Source organism: Bufo gargarizans, chromosome 3, assembly GCF_014858855.1.
Source record: "Bufo gargarizans isolate SCDJY-AF-19 chromosome 3, ASM1485885v1, whole genome shotgun sequence".
In the NCBI taxonomy this organism is placed as follows: Eukaryota; Metazoa; Chordata; class Amphibia; order Anura; family Bufonidae; genus Bufo; species Bufo gargarizans.
In genome coordinates this window covers 420517766-420538022 of record NC_058082.1, presented here as the reverse complement: position 1 = coordinate 420538022, position 20257 = coordinate 420517766, and the positions used below count along the sequence as shown (strand labels likewise).

General features: G+C 42.3%; 1 protein-coding gene across 1 annotated transcript in view; it reads right to left on the bottom strand.

Annotated features, from left to right (window-relative positions):
* Nucleotides 1-2883: 2883 nt before the first annotated feature.
* MDM4 (MDM4 regulator of p53) overlaps nt 2884-20257 on the bottom strand; it is a 54378-nt gene continuing 37004 nt past the window's right edge. Inside the window, exons 4-11 of the mRNA XM_044288411.1 lie at nt 17983-18116; nt 17690-17739; nt 11563-11624; nt 10907-10985; nt 8225-8376; nt 7587-7739; nt 6989-7066; nt 2884-6790 (exon numbers count right to left, since the gene is read on the bottom strand). Coding sequence (XP_044144346.1) covers nt 6260-6790; nt 6989-7066; nt 7587-7739; nt 8225-8376; nt 10907-10985; nt 11563-11624; nt 17690-17739; nt 17983-18116 — 1239 coding nt within the window. The 3' untranslated portion in view covers nt 2884-6259. The remainder of the gene's footprint in view (nt 6791-6988; nt 7067-7586; nt 7740-8224; nt 8377-10906; nt 10986-11562; nt 11625-17689; nt 17740-17982; nt 18117-20257) is intronic.

The following is a 20257-nucleotide window of genomic DNA, read 5'->3' as shown; positions in this document are numbered from 1 at the left end:
TGCTTGTTCTACTATTTCTTGCCCAGATTCATTTTCCAACTGAAAGATATAATTAATTCCTTTCTGTGCAGCCATTATAGATGCAAGCCCCTTTCCTGGTATATGTCCCTGAGCATATTGTTCTTTTACATAATTTTCCGTTTGTTGCTCAGCTAACAAGTACAGTTCATCTTTATACTTAGTGTGTCTCTCAAAGTTGATTTCAGTAGGATTTTCCAGATTCCTTTTCTCTATTTTTGACTTCTAGTCCTAACTCCCTCATCTGTTTCTCCTTCATATATAGAAGTGTATTTCATAAATATCCCCCTCATAAAAGCTTTACTAACTTCCCAAACTGTCATAACATCCGCAGTGCCGTTATTAATATCAAAATATTCTTTAATTTTTTTTTTAATCTTTTCTTGTGTCCCCTTTATATTTATCCAACCTAAATTAAATTTTTACCCGTACACCTGTCCCTTCCCTCTCCCCTCTCTAGTATTAACCATAAGTGGACAATGATCAGATACACCTCTCTGTGCATATTTATTCTTAATATCGTGTATTGCATTTCTATTGACTACTGCCATATCCAGGGGCGTTACAAGGGTCTCAAAAGATCCAGGGCCCAAGCCCCAATGAATATTGCCCAATTCTCTAAGGCTCTTTTCACACCTGCGTTCAGGTGTCCAGTCGTGAGCTCTGTTTGAAGGGGCTCACGAGCGGCCCTGAACGCAGCCGTCTGGCCCTAATGCATTCTCAGTGGAGGCGGATCCACTGAGAATGCATCCGCCTGCCAGCGCTCAGCCTCCGCTCCGTTCAGTGAGCGGACACCTGAACGCTGCAAGCAGCGTTCAGGTGTCCGCCTGGCCGTGCGGATCCGTTTCCGACTTACAATGTAAGTCAATGGGGACGGATCCGCTTGAAGATGACACCATATGGCTCAATCTTCAAGCGGATCCGTCCCCCATTGACTTTCAATGTAAAGTCTGAACGGATCCGCTCATGCTACTTTCAGACTTAGAAAATTTTTCTAAGTTATAATGCAGACGGATCCGTTCTGAACGGAGCCACCGTCTGCATTAATATGAGCGGATCCGTTCAGAACGGATCCGATCGAACGCAGGTGTGAAAGTAGCCTAAGTTAACCAATCCCCCCCCCCACAGACATCTTAGCTTTCTCACTTTTCTCTACCCCCAAATACTATCCTGAAGGAAAATGAGTGTCCCCCATAGTAATAGTACTCCTCATAGTCCCACCAATACCAATTCCCTTCTAGAATACTCTCATTAGTAATCCTGCCTCCTACAGTGATAGTGCTCCTCGAGAGTGCCCCCATTAGCAGAAGATCCCCCCCGGTATTAATAATGTCCTTACAGAGCCCCTAGTAGAAATAAGGCCCCCCCTATTGTTATCCCAGTGGTAATAAAGCTCTCTACAGACCCCTCAGTAGTAATAAGGCCCCCCATAATGCTCTTAAAAGAAATAATGTGGATCTATAAGTCCCTCCTATAGAGCCCCCAGTAGTAATAAGAACGCTTAATGTCCCCACAGTATTTATAACACCCCCTGTTGTAATGCTCACCCAGAAGTGCCCCAGTATTTATATTGCCCCCTACTGTTATAATGCCCGCCTTGAAGCACCCCCAGTATTTATAATTCCCCCTGTAGTTATATTCCTCCGTTTACTGTCCTCAGAAATTATAATTCCTTAGCCCCTCCACCATACAGTCCCATGTAAACATTTCACCTCCTCCGCCATAGAGTCCCATGTAAATACCATCACACAATCTCTCCAGCCCCCTCCAAAATACAGTCCCACATAAACATCACCCGCTCCCCAGCCTCCAACATACAATCCCATGTAAATATCACCCCTCAATATTCAGTCCCATGTAAATAACATCACTCCACCCCACTGTCCCACTTAAATAACTTCAGCTCTAACATACAGTCCCAGTTAAATAACTCCCAACATTGCTCTGCCTCTCACGCTGAGTAACCTACCCCTCCACTTACCTCTCCTCTTGTAGCAGACCTCACCACAGCTTCTTCCCAGGACTTCTCTTCACTGCTGAGCCATCCTCTCCTGCACTGGTCACATGATGGTGCAAGGGAGGAGCTGGCCATAGGTCTTTTCAGCTACTGCATTTAGAACTGATTACATGGACTGATGTCATCACAGGCCCTTCAGCTCTTGCAAGGCATTAGAGGATGGCAATACAGTTGTATCTAACAGGCCCCGAATGTTTTAACCTAGCAACGTCCCTGGCCATATCCATTTGTGAAAATATTTTGAGTTTTAGAAAAACATGAACATTTTCTTGCTCTCGGATTTAACAACCTCCATATATCTATCCAGCAGTCCAATTCTTGCATATTATTTTTAAGTCTAGACTGTGTGTAAATCCATTTTATGCCCTATTCTGCATTTATCCCCTCATCCATTACCATATTAAAATCACCCACTATCAATAGTGCCCTTTTACTTCTATTTATGGAAAACTCATGAATCTTCAGCAATAACTACTGTAAAGGGGGGCGGTATGTATACACTCGCAATTATCCAAGGTTTATTATCCAATATGCAATCCATTAACACATCGCCCCTCTCTATCCATTACTACATCTTATATTTTTATCTTATTATCCCTATTAACTAAAATGCTTACACCTCTAGAATAAGTGGAAAACAGAATGATATGCATACTGTACCAATGGTTTCACCAATACTTTACTATTTTCTTTAGTTATGTGGGTTTCCTAAGAAACTATACAGAGACAATATCCAACGCTGAGGGATATGGGACGTGAGAAAGAGCAAGCAAACAAAAAAAAAAAAATATATAAAATAGCCCACCCACGCTCAAAATTCATTTATAAATAGATACAGCAAGCAGGTCAACTTTGTAAAATACTTTATTTTCCAGAACCATAAGGGGAAAAAAAAAACATTATAATCACAGTCTTAACGCATCCATATTTTCCTCCTGTCAACAAATGTAGATTACTTGGTACAAAATGATCACATAGTGCAAACAAGCTTCTTCACATGCATACATAAACAAAAAAACAAAAAAAAAACCCCACAAAATGAATAAGCACTAGGCTTGCTGTACGTGGAGAATAACAAGCTCAGTGGAGAACACACAGTTTCAGGTCCTCCACAGCTTCTTAACATCTGTAAAAACAATGAATCTTTACTAAAACTTCTTAGGCACAATATTAACGCCCTGTCCTGTAGGCCACATATGCAGAGATTAATAACCCAGACACAAGGGTTAAGGAGGTTGTCCCACGGGTCACATCCTTACCTAACCTACTAAGTTAAGCTGTTTCATTTACAGGCTATACGAGTATAGGAGGACCTGCTGTGGGACAACCTCAGCAGATCACAACAGGATTCAATTCCATTTTAACTGGACATGTCAACTGGCTGTTGCCTTTCCACATAATAACTGAACAAGAAAGAGCACATGTGTGAACACTTGTAAGTGACAATACTGGTAACAGATGAGGAGGGAGACGTTAAGAGCAGAGCTGGAACAAGCTCTTCTGGCCTTTTCCACCCATAAGAACAGGTGAGCTACAGTATTTGGTCTTCGACAGACGCAATGGGGGAGAGTTATCAAAACTGGTGCAAAGGAAAACTGGCTTAGCAACCAATCAGATTGGTCCTTTCATTTTCCAAAGCAGCTCTAAAAATGAAACGTGGAAGCCGATTGGTTGCTATGAGCAACCAAGTCAGTTTCCTTTGCACCAGTTTTGATGATTCTCCCCCATACCTGCACAGGGGAATATATTATGGAGGGCATTTAAACTCCACATCACTGTATTATTCCATAGCTTTGCAGTCATAGCCGCTGTTGGCCATGGATGGCAGAAGCCAATCTGTAAATAAACACTTCGAAAAGGGAAGTTTCATATATATTTTATTTTTATTTTATTTTTTTGTTACTATGGATTTGTCAGCAGTGAATTCATTGCAAAACCTTCATGTGTTATATGCAGCTCAGGACCAGGACGTGGATTTTACCCATGGCGTTGCAAACACACATCAAGTCTGCAGCAAATCACAATAATTACATGAAGATTTTGCAGTGGATTCACCGCAGCCAAATCCATTGTAGAAAAAAAAAAGCTAAAAAAGCTGTTTACATAATATTTCAGTTACTGCAAAGGAGAATTGCAGTAAAAGCTTTGGATTCAATTTTCGATGTCAACCGGATGAACCCTCTTACAGCATGCCCACTGCCTGGTAGGGTTGATTCTGCTGACTAAAACAATACCTGACCTGTGAAAATCTATTGCAGTGTTCCCGAGAAAATTAGACCTTTATTCTTTACGCAAATTAGGTCTTCAGTGCACTGAGGGGTGTATCTAGCACCGGAGAGCTGAGGTGCACTGTAGCTTGGCCTCTTAACTCTTTACACTGAAGTCCTCATTTGCAAAGAATAAAAACCTTTTTTGCTCGGGAACGCCAAAATCTATTTTACAGGTCAAGTATTATTTTAAACTGCAGGATCAACCCTACCAGGTAGTATGCTTGGTTTAATGGGGCTGGCCTTGCTGACAGGCCCTCTAAAGAGGATGGCCACTTTTCTATCTTGCAAGGCGCCTTATTGTATGTTATTTCATGTTTCCATGGTATGAATTATTCCTTTGCCGATTCCCATGTTGCTAATTATTTTTTGGTCACATGCCCAGCTGTAAACAGCGGCTGTGCTGTTCATTAGGACGTCATATAGCGAATGCTTAGCTTCATCCACCCATCTATTCGGCATTGCGCGCTCCCGTCTACTGTACTACGCATATTCTCCGGATGCGTCCTGCTCATACTCCGTGTAATTCAGCTCCGCTTTCTCCTGTCCCATCTTGGGTCACTTGTACTATTCAGACGCCAAAGCGATCTGCGCATGTCTAGTCTACGCCTGCTTCCTCCCGATGAAGCGCTCAGCACATGCCCTGCCTAGACTCCCTCCTGCGTCCAGCGCACTCTCCTTTATCATATTGCACCTGTGTGACCACACAGAAGGATAGAGAGTGCATCGGACGCCATTTGAACGTGCCGCCAACCGCACAGCCGCTGTTTAACAGCTCAGGATGCACCCTAAAAGCAATCAGGAAAAATGTATACAATGAAAACATTAAATGGCATACAGCAAGGACACAAAATGACAGAAAAGTGGCCCACCCCTTTAAGGTGGTAGCCATTTGCTTGCTTTCAGAAGTGCACATGAAAAATTAAAATTGCATTGGGCTTTTCAATTACTTTCACTCTAAACCCACATGTAAGTGAGAACTTTGGCAACATGAACACCTATAGGATAGAAAGAAATCACGTTTTTCTGGCACTTCTTTTCTTACAGAAGTGCCGTGTAAAACCTAAATTAAAAAAGACTTTCATACTAACAAGAAGGCAAAGAAATATACAATGAGCTTCCTTTTATGCATTGCTGACTATAGTTGCATTGTGACAGACTGCAGAAACACTGGCTGGAAGGGCCTTGTACAGGAATTCCAGGCACATCAAACCATAAAGACTGAAGTCCAAACATAAATAGATACACATATCTTCCTTATATATTCTTATATCTTCATAAATACTCTTGAACAAAAAAGTTTCATTTTCTGCTCCTGGTGGTATCTTAAGCAGAACTCCGCAACAGAAAACACTTCAGCATATCATGGCAGTGATAAAGCATGGTCAGATATGAAGACTGGAATCAGGCAAAACATCCACTGCTAAAGGTAAACAATAAAACATTTTTTGTACTGTCGAAATCCAGGTCTCCTTCAAAGAAAAAAAAAAAGGTGCTTAAAGGCAATCTGTCACCAGCGACCTCCCCATCAAGCTGTTCGCATAGACACATAGCTGTGGTTCCCCTGATTAAAATGAGTTTTTTCTTTTGTTGAGCTGAGGCTCCGTTCAAGAGTTATAATACTTTTTCTTTGTATGCAAATTAAGCCTTTGGTGCAATGAGGGAGCCACCATTGATCATTGCACCCAAACTCAAATCATTGCTGCAGCCAACTCCTCCCTGGCTGCTTTGACTGACAAGGCCAGGTAGAGGCAAAGCAGCAAGGAAGGAGCTGGCCACAGAAATGAATGGAGCTTGGACACAAGATTGATGGCAACACCCTAATTGCACCAAAGGCGCACCACAGTGAACCACAACTATGTGTCTACACAAACCGTTTGATAGGGAGGTCGCTGGTGGCATTTTAGGCCGCCAACAGCTGCAGGTCTACAATTCAGACAGCGGTGCTGCTCCAATGCTACGGCACATAGGTTTTTACCACCATCTGTATTGGTTTCTTACACACTGGACATCCCTTTCGAGTATTCTTCAGTTTGCATGCACAGAGAAAACAGGTCACCAAGTGGCCTGTACGGCCGTGCACTACGTTGCCATTACGTGGGCGCCGGTGGCACAGCTTGCATGGTTCCAACAAGGGACGACTGGACTCCAGTGATGCTTCTTCCAAATCGAGAAGAGTGTCTGTGCTTTCTGAGAGATTTCTGGCATTTGATGCCAAATCTAAGGGCTCTAAGAAAGGAGCTTGTCTATTTTTATCCTTGTTTTTCACACGCACCATGGGGGCAGAAACTGTTCTGCGGCAGTCGGGAATGTCAATGCCATTCTTCATTTCTAGGGAACTGACATTAGCAGATAGAGCAGGGGTGGAAAGTGTATGAGTTAGAGGCGGGCAGTCTGCATACCAATCCTTGCGTAACGCCCAGCAGCGGAAGCAGTAGCGCTTTGAAGGGGAATTAAACTTATGGCAATTGTTGCATTGCCAGCAGTCCTGAGGAGACAGAAAGGAGAGGTAATTTTATTATACAATAAACACATAATGATGAAGATTATATATCAAAAAAAAAATCTGGAAGTGTCACAGCAGGGGTGGAAAGATGAGAATTTTTTATTATTTTTTTTTTTAAGGCTTTGTATACATTTTAACATAAGAAAATATACTGACTACACTGAAGTAAACAGGACAAACCTCAGAAGAAATCTCTGTATCTGTATCACTCAGGCTTTGTGTGTCCTCTAAATCATCATATATGGTCAGCTCGATCACCTGAATAACACCAAGAAACACAACTCTTGACACTCTTGTAACTTCATTTACAGTTTTTGACAAATAAAACCTTGACCAAGGGAGCAGTTGATAAACATTTAGGTCTCATGCACATGACCACAGGAATTTTGCAGTCTACAAACTGTGAATCATCAAAATATGGATACCGGCCGTGTGCATGCCGAATTTTCATAACAGCACTGCCTGTTCTTGGATAAGAAGACATGTTCTATAATTTGTGGAACAACCGAATAGATGTGGACAGCACACGAATGACGTATGTATGCCGTCAGCATTTTGTGTGAATCCATAGAAATGAACAGGTCTGTGTACGATCCACAAAAAAATGTTATCAGACGTGGACCCACACAGTAGTTGTGTGCATTGCGCCTCAAAAATGGAGAAACTTACGAAAATTATGGGGAAAAAATAAAAATTGAAAAATGTGTTATTATGTGCCTTACTAGACAGTGTTGTGTGCTGAGAAGAAAAACATGCGCAATTATGCTATTGAACTTACTTTCTTTCCTTCATTTTCTTTCATGTCTTCACCCTCACTATCTTGAGAATCCAGACTTTCCACTTTCACCTCCACATTAATTTGATCTGACCGATTGTCATTGAGGAACCACAAGTCATCCGTGGTATCAGAAACAAGGGCTGTATCTATGTCCTGCCATGTGGAAAATAAGGTTCTTCACACAGAGAAACTGTCACAGTGCATCGAACAAATAGAATTCACTCAAAGGAGTTATCCAATAGTAGAAATACCCTCCACAATACCTGGGCCACTCCTATAGACTATACTTACCCATTCCCTGGCACCCGTGTTCCTCTGGATTGCTGCACGGCTGCCGCTAGCAACACAGGTGACACTAGGGAGATTGTGGCCCGCTATTGGCTCCTTCACCCGTTGCCGGATGTTTTGATCCGCGCGGCAGCGAGATGCAGCGTCGGCCATGCAGCGATACAGAAGAGAACGGGTGCTGGGAACCAGGTAAGTATCGTCTATAGGAAAGGGGGGTGGGGTATTTCTACTGTTGGATAACCCCATTTAGCACAACTTCATAAAAAGCTAAAAAAGAAGGCATCCACTGTCAATTTACATCTATTTAGACCACATGCATACAGAAATCAACTCATGTCTAAATATACTACCTGGTTGGAAGGGATGTCTGTGGACCCATAACTAAGGGGATTATAATTTGCCCTCAAATTCCCCAGAAACCACCAGGGTAGACCGGCAACATCCCATTCTTCAAAGGAGAGATTCAAGCCATCCTGCTCTAGAGTGGCCAGATTTTCACCATCTATATAACAAGACACATTAAAATCAGAAAACTTGTGAATGTCACTGCCATCCAGACATTTTATGTAGGACTTAAAGCAACCACTGTTTCCTACTTTTGCACCATTTTTTAGGACAATTTGAAAATTTTACATCATACTTCTCCGAAGGCACGGTCATAAAACATAACATTTAATATATCATAATAAAAAGCCATAGATATGAGATGCAGAAAGGAACAATTACATCAGGTCCATTAACAAAACAATGAAAAAAGTGGCCTTCTGTGAAGTATTCTCCAATAAGCATGGTTTACTCTTATCTTCTATATTGGTTCTTTTGTGATATGTAATTTTACATTAGCCACAAAGTTTATATAATAGGTATGGTTTTACCAGATGAAGCAAGGATCATGAGGTGCACATATTAGACTACCAAATCCGTTCACTTCTATTAGACTTCCAAGTACAGGCCTCAGCTGTCTCTGGCAGTCCTATAGAAGTGAATGGCAGGGTGGTCACATGTGAACATCCCAGCGATCATCCATGTTTCACCTATCCTGTGGAAAGGTAACAACTGGTTATAGAAAAACCCCTTTAACTTGAGAGCATTTCCCTATTACTCTAACGTGTGTGTGTGTGTGTGTATATATATATATATATATATAAATAATGTGTGTGAGATATATAGATATAGATATATACACACACATACATACATACATACATACATACATACACACACACCTTGTAAAGGATCGCTTCTTATTCGGGGGACATTCTCACAATGATCTTCATCGACCACAGTGTTAGGGGCCAAACATTGCTTTTATTTGGCACCTCAGCAAAACCAAAACATACAATACAAATAAAACACCTGCCCGGCTGGGCTCTAACTAAACATGAGGACTCCCTACCTCACTTAAAGCCCCGTCCACACACGGGAAGAACATGCGGCTTTTCCCCATCCTAACAATCCAGCACTTCCAGGCTGTAACAAAGTCCAGTACCTTTTGGGGGATTGTGGCCCAGAAGTCCTCCTGACTCTGGCCTAGCGATCGTCGATTCCAGGACCTTGCGGAATCCCCCAAAGTTCAGGCTAACACCTAGCCCCGTGGCCCCTCAGCCAGCTCGGCTGAGCCCACTTGTACAGAGCCTTCCCAGGCCTCTGCTGCACATGCAGACAGACTCTTCCTCCTCCTAAGGGTCCATTCACACGTCCGTTTTTTCTTTCCTGATCTGTTCCGTTTTTTGCGGAACAGATCAGGACCAGTTCTGGACCCATTCATTTTCAATGGGTCCTGTAAAAAAAAAAAAAAAAAAAAAAATACAAAATAAAAAAAAATAAAAAAAATCGGGCAACACAATGTGTGCTGTCCGTTTTCGTTGTTCCGTTCCGCATGTCCGATTAAATATAAAACTTGTCCTATTCTTTTCCGCAAAAATCGGATCCTGGTACAATACAAAGTCAATGGTTCCGCAAAAAACGGATGACATTCGTTTTATGCGGAATCCGTTCCTGGAAATTAAATCCTGCCCACAGAAATCACTTATTCACCTTTTTTTTCCCCAAGAAATCCAAACAACTTTATTTGCTTTGTGAAATTTATACATGTTTCCGTTTTTTGCGGATCCGCAAAAAACGGATGACATACGGAAACATTTTTAGGAACAACGGATCCGCAAAAAACGGACCGAAATTCGGGATATAGAAAAATACTGACGTGTGAATGTAGCCTAACAGTCTGGACTCTTATCCCAGACTGATTGTTCCACCTGGTGCAGCCTCGGACCTGCTGATTGACAGCGAAGAAATGGCCATATCTCTCCCCTAGCAGCCGTGAGGCCTGTCACTGCCTCACAACATAAACACACATATCTACACTGTACCACACAACAGTTGTCATTCAACTTACAATTAGATGTGCATACATTTTATACACCAGTCAGACTAGAGTTAAAAGGGGTTGTGTCAAGTTATTAACTTATCCACTGGGAATAAGCATCTGATTGGTGGGGGTCAGACCACTAGGACCCACAGGATTCACAAGTAGTCAGACGGGAGGATTGGCCATAGACCCTACAGGGAAATTTTATGGTGGACCGATGCCCAGGGGGCCACTCAAGCCCTCTTGATGTCCACAGGCCATGTACATAATAATCTGATGCTCAACGGCTACAGATGTCCTCCTGAACTCAACTTTATCACTGTCCTTATGACGGTGATACAGTTGAAAACTATGGCTGCTGAGACAGCATTTTGTGCTGTCCTGTGGTATTTGGTTCTGCTGGGTCAGTATTCTGTGCTCCACTACAGTATTGTGGGCCCCGCCTACTTTGGTTATCCCCGCCTACTTTTTTGGGCCCATCTTCTGTCAATTTGGACCCACCTACAACATGGGGCCACTTTTAGTTTTTTTCCCAGGGCTACTCTAAGTTTCAAATCCATGCCTGAAGTCAGCCCCATCAGTCAGATAGGATAAGGCATAAATTAATAACTTGGCATAACCAGTTTCAATTCTATGTATGTGAATTACAGCTTAATGAACACACCTTCTGCAAGTGGCTTATGGGAGGAGGAAGACGTAACCCTGATGTCAGTGATCTCTTCGTGCGCAGATTCATCAAAATGCTAAGAAAACGGGAGGAAACAATAGGGAAATACATTAACACCAAGATAATGATGTTATTCAGAAGAGATGCAGCAGTTACATACTGGCCACCTACCTAATGCCTGACATTTGACCATCCAAAGAATATGGATGGACTTGCAATAAATTAACCAATACCTGCATATAATTTCAATCATTAATCTCCAGTGTCATACAACAGGGGAAAAATATTCATTTATCCAAATTATCCAGTTTGTTGCAACTTGGACCTCAGCAATCATATACTCCCTAGTTACAATTTCAAATGGAAGGTTACTTGGTACCTAAGAAATTATGGGCACCAAAATAATATTCGGCAAACACATTCTATTCTCCATTACGCCGGAATGAGTGGTGGCCGGTAAAAACTGCTGCATCACTTTCACAGCTCTGAATGAGAAGCTGCGAGTAGAAAGGGAACAGAGAAGGGTAACTCTGTCCCTGCTCCGTGGACTCCAGATGAACCTGAGTGGTTTGTAAAAGCGGTCTGGAGATCCAACGCTGGCAGGTACAGAGAAGGGGGGGCTCTGTACAAGGTCAACAAACACCAGGCTTTACCTTCTGCCGCTCCAAACCGCCAGTATCCTGCGTTAGGTCTCTTGAGGGACTTTGAGCAGCATCTGTAAATCAGATGAAAAAACAAATCCCTTCCCCAGTGATATCTGTGCTTTTAATCCATGATGTGTTAGTTTGGCTATGAGAAATGCACACAGAGAGCCCCAAAGGAAACAGGGCCTCGTGTACTTTACCTAGGTCGCAAACAAGCTATAAGATCCTAAGAGTCAGCTGTAGTGGAATAACAGCAAAAAGTGGAAAGAAATACATTTATGAGCATCAGAAGGGTCCTAAAGGAAACAAACATGGTGCCTTTTTAATGGATTAAAACACGAGGGGTAGAACAGTAACTTATTACACTTACAATTTACAAGTTTAAAGAGGACCTCTCACCGTTCCCGACATTACAAAATAAGTACCTGGCACTAAAGGGCATTATTAGTAGAGGTCATCGCTGTCATTTGTTTTCAGCTCAGCTGTTCTGTTGCCTTGCTGTGCCACCCGTTCAGGTTTTGCACCCTTTATGCTAATTAGTAGCATCACTAAAGGGAGGAGGAGACGGCCATGCTTCTGGAGGGGGGGGCCTCCTTCTCCCTGACTGAGCTGCAGTAGAGAGCATCACATCCAGGGAGGTGGGGAGCTTTTTTTTCCTGCCTGCGCTACAGCCAGGGAGAAGGAGACACCCCCCCCCCAGAAAGACAGCCGTCTCCCCCTTCCTTTAGTGATGCTACTAATTAGCATAAAGGGTGCAAAACACGGCAGCCAAGCTGAAAAAATGCCCTACAGTGCAAGGTAATTATAATGTATTGTCAGGACGGACCTTCCCTACTAGAGCACTTCTAGTATTCGCTCCACTAGAACGGCAGATTCATTACGCCTTCTGAGTGCTGACCCTAAAAACTATTTGTTCTGGTCAAAGGAGTGGGTTCACACACAGTGCTGTAACTGGAAAGGATCCAAGACGAGTGAGAAGGATAAATCTTCATAAAAGAATGCTTCATGTTATCCTTCTTCCTTTCCTTTGATCCATTTCTGCATGACATTTGGAGGAAAACGCTGCTTTTGAACAGCAGTAAAGTTAAAATCTACCTACTACTTTGAGCAAATTTGCAAATGCTTTTCTTTAAAAAGGGAACCTCTCACCAGGATTTTGGGGATAGAGCTGAGGACATGGGTTGCTAGATGGCTGCTAGCACATCCACAATACCTCTGTGTGCTTTTATAGAGTATACAAACAGAATTGATATATATGCAAATTAACCTGAGATGAGTCAGAGCTTGAAAATATGACTCTTCTCTGGTCACACAAGTAAGATATGACTTATGTTAATTAGCACGTCTCAAATCGTTGTTGTTTTTTTTTTACACAATAAAAGCACACAGAGCTATAGGGACTGGGTATGGCAGATGTGCTAGTGGCCATCTAGCAACCCATGTCCTCAGCTCTATACCCAAAATCCAGGTGACAGGTTCCCTTTAATGTTGTGTTGAGTTACTTGCCGTTTATAAAGCTACATTCAGAATTCTGCCGATTTCCAAGGTACCGAAAGGCAGAGCACTGTGGGATCCAGTACCAATGCTTGCCAGACAGTGGACACCAACCATCTACTCAATGTGGTGGTGGTGCCTTGTAGGCTTCCACTCTGGGTACAGAAAGCACTCTGTAGGATCAGTGGTGCTTTTGGGGGTATTTTATTGTACAGCAATCCTTAGCGGTCATATTTACATAGAAAACTAATGTTTTAGCTTAAAAGGTTGGACCTTCCTCAAACACGAATTCAGAGGGGTGAGTAAAACAAGGAGCCAGAACACAGAGGAAAAGCAATCCCGGATCGGTATTGCAGATGCGTTCCATCACTTCCTCCATAGCAATCGTGAATAGCTTTTACTTTGGTTCTGGTTTCTTGTTCTTTTCCAATGCGAGTCCAAAATAATGGACAGCATCTCAAATCCAATATAACACAGTAAAGCAAAGTATCTGCAAAGATAGGCTTTGTTCACACTAGTGTCAACACTTCCACCAACACCTACGACAGATCCCTGATAAAACTGCATCTGTCAGTTTTCCGCCCCCTCTCTCCACAGAAACTTTAACAGACTCTAGTGGCAGTGCGATTAGAGCTTCATCTAGCTTTACCTTTCACCGATCCTGATATTGTGAACCAAGTATAAAAGGCATGGAGAGCGGCACCCGGGATCTCACTGCACTTACTATTATCCCTAGGCGCCGCTCCGTTCTCCCGCTATGTCCTCCGGTATCTTCAGTCACTAAGTTATAGTAGGCGGAGTCTGCCCTTGTTCTGCTGTAGCCCTGGCCAATCGCAGCGCAAAGCGATTAGCCTGGGAGGTTATTTTCTCCCAGGCTGTGAGCTCTGCACTGCGATTGGCCAGCGCTACAGCAGAACAAGGGCAGACTCCGCCTACCATAACTTAGTGACTGAAATGTCCGCCTACCATAACTTAGTGACCGAAGATACCTGAAGGCATAGCGGGAGAACGGAGCGGTGCCCAGGGATAATAAGTGCAGCGAGATACCTGGGCGCCGCTATACATGTCTATATACTTAGTTCACAATGTCAGGATCGGTGAAAGGTCCTTTTTAAGCAGCGAAAAGCAGAAATAAAAAGGACACTACGGTCTCAGAATAAAATGTTATTAATTACAAAAAATAACTTTTCATGGTGCATCAATTCCTGCTCATGGTCTCTGCATGCTGTCATTCAACAGAAGCCTACATTATTTCCCTCAAAGGCCAAAAAAAAAACGATGTGCATGGCCTGGACAAATTTTTATCCACTGGAAGTAAACAATGAAAGTCCCTGTTCAATGACAGCAAGCACAGATCTAAATGACCTGATGACCAAAGTATACTGGAAAATTGTAAAGTTTGGCATTAGTCAAATAACCTATTTGTTGAAACCGTAATATCCCTTTTACACTTTACAACTCATCATAAGGTTTCAAGGGTGTGTCCACAAGATGTAAAAGACTGCAGCAAAAGCCTCATGCACACAACCGTTGTGGGTTTTGCGGTTCGCACATTGCGTATCCTCAAAACACGGATGGTGTCTGTGTGCGTTCCACAATTTGCAAAACGGTACGGACAGCCATTGATTTAACTGCCTATTCTTGTCCATAAAACGGACAATAGGACAGGTTATTTTTTTTTTTTTTTGCGGACCACGGAACAGAGCAACGGATGCGGAAAGCACACGGAGTGCTGTCCGCATCTTCTGAGGCCCCATTGAAGTGAATAGGTCCGCATCCAAGCCGCAAAAACTGCGGCTTGGATGCGGACCAAAACAACAGTCGTGTGCATGGGGCCAAAATCTGCATGAGTTACCTACCAATTTTGCATATTTTGCAGCAAATTTAACCTTGTGTTCGAATGGGGAAGTCCATAGGTAAATTGGTAAAATCTTATCCACTTTGCTGCTAATGTAATATGCTGCAGATTTTCCACCCCAAAAAAGCCAGATAGAAAATAAACAGCATTACCACCCCATGAGAACATACCCCAAGAGTTTTTCTTTCAGACTTAAAGGGAGTCTCAAGTCATTTTCACCAATATCACAGCAGAGGTCGCACTACATTTTTTCCAGAAGAGTAAAAAATACTCCTCTTAACAATTCTGAGGAGTATTTTTAACAGTGGAGGAGTTTTGCGGTAATTCACATATATAATGCATAGGACCAAATAATGTTATGAGGCTGAGATTTCTGTAGGGAACCACTGCTTGTTTCCCATGCAGAAATAAATGTAGCCAATTTTACATTTATCCAACATCATACACTAAACATAAAAGACCACTGCTGCCACACACTGCGCCCGCCTGACACTACTATATAAATATTACATACACAGCTCCACCACATCTCCTTTACTATATACACATTGCAAACACAGCTCTGCTACATGTCCATTACACAGATAGAAAACTGTACAATAGACTGGTTACACTGATATAGCCCTGCTTTATACACACCTTCCATACATCAAGTACCTCTGCATTCTCCACCAGCACAGTCCTATAGAGCCCGTGTTCCCCTAACTCCTCCCACACACATGGCTGATCACATGACTGACATCGCCACAGGTCCTGTAACCACAATGTAGTGTTTAGTCCTTTCTCTGGAGCTGCTCCTGGCGAGAGAGAGATGTCCGTGAGGGGTGGGGCTTCTCGGGAAAGGGGTGGGGCTTCCTGTGTGCCAAACCTGGCAGCTTCTGATACAGTGCTCCTGACTAGAAAAAAGCCATGTGTAAAAATACACATTAGCTATTTTCAGGGAGTAAAATGGCCTGAACAGGCGTCTCTGACACTTGTACAGGCGTTATTGCGACCTCTGACTAACAGCACTGCCCCACAGAAGACTGCAAACACAGTACACACAAGTATGTTTGGAATGCGTGTGCAAGCTTCTGTGAGGCAATGCTGTAAGTAATATTGGGGAAAATAATGTGAGACTCCCTTTAAAGGGAGTCTATCAGAAGTTCTGGTCATGCTAAACTCCTGTCCCCACTAGTTAAGGGGTGTGGAAGAGGGCAAACCTACTGTGGAGCTTTTCTAATCAGTAGTGTGAATATGAAGTTTTATTCTGCCAGATTCTGCTCTTACAAGTGTCCAGGTCGAGGCTTCATTGCGAAGTGCTGTTTCTCAGCTATGCCCCTCTGCTCTAAGTGACAGCTAAAGTACCAACCAAAATGCAGAGAACAGAGTGCACTTTGCAGTGATGTTCAATCTCCAGTGCACTTCAGGAGCATGAATCTGGAGGAATAAAACTTCATATTCTCACCACTCTTGATGAAAACAGCTTTACAAAAAGTAGGTTTGTAATTCTCTTCCCAGCCCTTACCTAGTGCTGTCAGCATTTTAGCATAGTCAAAGCGGACTATTTTTTTTTTTTTTTTTTAACACAATGAGGGCATAATATTAGGTTATACTGACAGAGTCCCATCTGTCGGGGTCTGACTGATGCGACTACAGCAAATCACCAGAAATAAATTACTGCAACTCTGGGAAAGAAACCTGTTCGTTTGCCTTCTCCTTTTGCTCCAAGGCCACTTTTATAATGAACGTATTGCCTATGAGGCCTTGAACAAAAAACAAAGCAACAGGGAAAATGTTAACTGTAACTTCTGTAAGGCGTTTTTTTTTTGCGGTGATAACCAAAACTTTTTCCTATAGCCAAGGCCCTTAAAAAGAACCTGTCTCTATGACATTCTAATAAAAAGGGGTTGCCTGGTTTTCTAGTTTGATAACCTATACTATCTTGTGAGCGCTGTATTGTCTTCACTGTTTACCTGCCAGTCAGCCTGAGGATAGGTCATCATTATAGGAAACCAAAAAAAACCTTTAAAGGTTCAAGACAGTGAGCCATCTATGAGCTGATTAGTTCAGTCCTCATGGGCCAACTGAGAGGCATCATGTGGCCACATTCATTTACAGACTTCATGATACCGACATGGGAAAGCCGGCAGCTGATCAGCATATAGTGTTCAATATCTTTTGTGGAGTGGGATGCATATGACCAGCAGGCTCAAATGAGAGCATAGAAAAGAAGCCCTAATTAAAAGAAGTCTAACAAGTCCTCTACAGATAAAGTGGGCACACAACAGCACAGGTTTTTTTTTAATGCAGTTTGGGACCAAAAGCAGGAATGGATAAAAAAAAAAAAAAATAATAATAATAATGATGATGATGAACGTGTGATCGTACCCTTAGGGTTCATTCGCACGTCCGTATGTGTTTTGCGGATCCGCAAAACACGGACACCGGCAATGTGCGTTCCACATTTTGCGGACTGAACATTGCCGGCACTCATAGAAAAAAAATGTTCTTGTCCGCAATTGCTATTTTTTTGCGGAACAGAAGTGTGACGCGCACATTCCGGCCCCATTGAAAATCCGTTCTGCAAAATTGCAGAGCAGATTCGGATCCATTTTGCGGACCTGTGAATGGACCCTAATAAGCACACACTTTCAGTCCTCACATCCGCATTGTTCCCTGTACTGACTATTCATAAGGAGCTGTTGCTTGATGTCATGTGTTATAAGTACATTGGGATTGGGGAGCAACTGTGATCCTAACCTCAATTTAGGAGTATTTGACAGACAAAGCCGAAATATTTACCTGTGCAAGGAACTCTAGAAAGATTCTTCTTTAACATCTCATACAATGGACTGCAGAGGAAAACATGAAACAATTACTAGGGTCCCACCCAATAAAAATGGCAGTGAGAAAAACATGTTCCCATATAAGCATACCAGTCATAAGCAAAAACATAGGCACACAAGGAAAAAATATTTAGACGCCCCGAACAGCGCCAATACAATAAATACAATAAACTAAATCGTAAATGGATCAACGTTAAAATGCCTCAATTTTAATCATTTGAACTTATGACTCCATGTCAAGCTCATCACCTTGGGTCTTTGACAGAAAACGTTGTGATGCCCAATAGCTTCCCAAGTTCATCTGTGCCGCAGTGAACGATGTGCTGCTGCTGCTTGTCATACAGCTGCTTCACCATGATGTACTGTCCTAAAAAATGCATAACCTATGGAGACATAAAATAACAAAAATGTTCACACTACATCTTTACCGGATGCTTGTATACTGTACATATTATTAAGCATACTTATCCAATCTATGCATAAATGGCCAAATAACAGTGCGGTTAGGACTGCATTAGACCAGCAGATGAGCATTTCAAAACATTGCTCGTTAGAGGAGGAGGTCGCTGTTATTACATTCACAGATCTCCTCCTCAGTATGGGGAGGAGTGATCGTTAATACCATAGTTATCCCCATACAGAATCATTATTTGCTGGCAGCAGAGTGATTAGACAGCATGATCTGCAGCCAGCAAACGAGGATTTTAAGATGCAATTGCCAGATGAACAAGTACGTTCATCGGGTATTCAGCGGCACTATTACACAAACTATCCTACGGACACTTGGTACCAATGATCTGGCCGACCCTCGGCGGTGTAAGCACTGGTTAAGCAGTACTGGCAAACTTAATTTGCCAAATCTCATGTACATTTAGCTTTTTTTCCTTCTGCGTGGAAAGTGAACTGCCATGTAGATTTGTCAATTATTTGTGCGATTCCACACACAAAAAAAAATATATGATAAATGTGCGTTTTTTTGTGCGAATTTCCTGCACACAAATATGAAGGGGTTATCTGGGGAACAAATACCGTATATATAAAAAAATTAAAAAATAAAATAAAATATATAAGTCCTATGGCACTGGAAAGGTGGATGTTGGGTGGGATTTGTAGTCTTTCAGCATGCACTAAAAGACTAAGACCCCATTCACATCTCTGTGTCTTGCTGACATCTGTAGAAAATCTGTCTATGTTTCATCCATAAAGAATCTGTATTTGGTCCATGTGTCCCCTATTTTTGGCATGTTCATTCATTTTCAGCTGAGCAGTGTCCAATATGAATTTCAAGATTACCTCTTACCAATGGTTTGTGAAAAACCTGACAGAACAGGGATGCCATCCTTAATGTGTCAATTTTTAACAGACCCATGGACTTCAATGGGTGCGTTTGGTCCATATCACAGACCTAAGTGGTGCATGTCTTGCTGATTCTTCCACTGATGTAAACAAACTTTAAGGGTCCATTCACACAACCGTATGTTTTTTTGCAAATCCATTCATTTTAATGAGGCTACTAAAGATGTGGACAGCATAAAGGCGTACTGTCCGCATCAGCACTTCAGTTCTGCAGCCCTGCAAAAAAGCTAGAACACATCCTATTCTTGTCCATTTTGCAGACAAGAATAGGCATTTCTATCATAGGGCAGGACCTTCCAATCTGCAAAATGAAGAACACCGGTATCCATGTTTAGCAGATCTGCAATTTGAGGTTCGCAAAAACGGATACGGACATGTGAATGGAGCCTAAAAGTCATGGGAAACAAAATGAACATTTTCTACACAATATCCATAAAGAGATGAACTAGAAAAAAAATAAAATAAAAATGAACCCAGCCCAGCAAGTAGTTAAACACTGCTAAATGCTTTATTGCCTTTATTCCTGCCCAGCACCAATTGCAGATAAATACGTTATTAAAATGCATAAGTGTTTCAAATAAGTCACAAAGCTGCCGACGGCACTGACATAGTAGGAATGAAAGCGCAGTATATTTAGAACCTTGCTGACAGGAGCGCTCTGTCTGCAACCTTCACTTGCTGGTTTTCTTTTATATAGTTTTCCATTTTTCTTTTTATTTTAATCTTCTGCAAACTTTGCATTAAGACCCCAGCCAGCGACATCCAAGATAAATCACATGGATTAGTTGTCACCGCAATAAATCTGCTGTTTAAATTCATTTTGTCGGGGATTAGAACGGTTGATTGTGAGGAGATTGCTTTCTCCATACAAAGTGCTAATCAAGCACATCTTATTCAAAGGCATTTAAAAGGGAACCCGTCATCAACGTTATGCTGCCCATACTAACAGCATCATAAAGTAGAGACAGGTTGCCGAAAACCAAAATCACAATTATGGCAGACTGGGCCTGGAAAAGAGTCACGGCCACCTGAGAAGAGTCCTGGTTATTCATGAATTCCTGCTCTCCTGCCCACCTGCTGATGACTGACAGTCTTCTGCCTAGTTTTCTCCCTTTCTGTATAGGAGAGAACTGCCAATCATCAGCAGATGGTGAGAGAGCAGGAGATG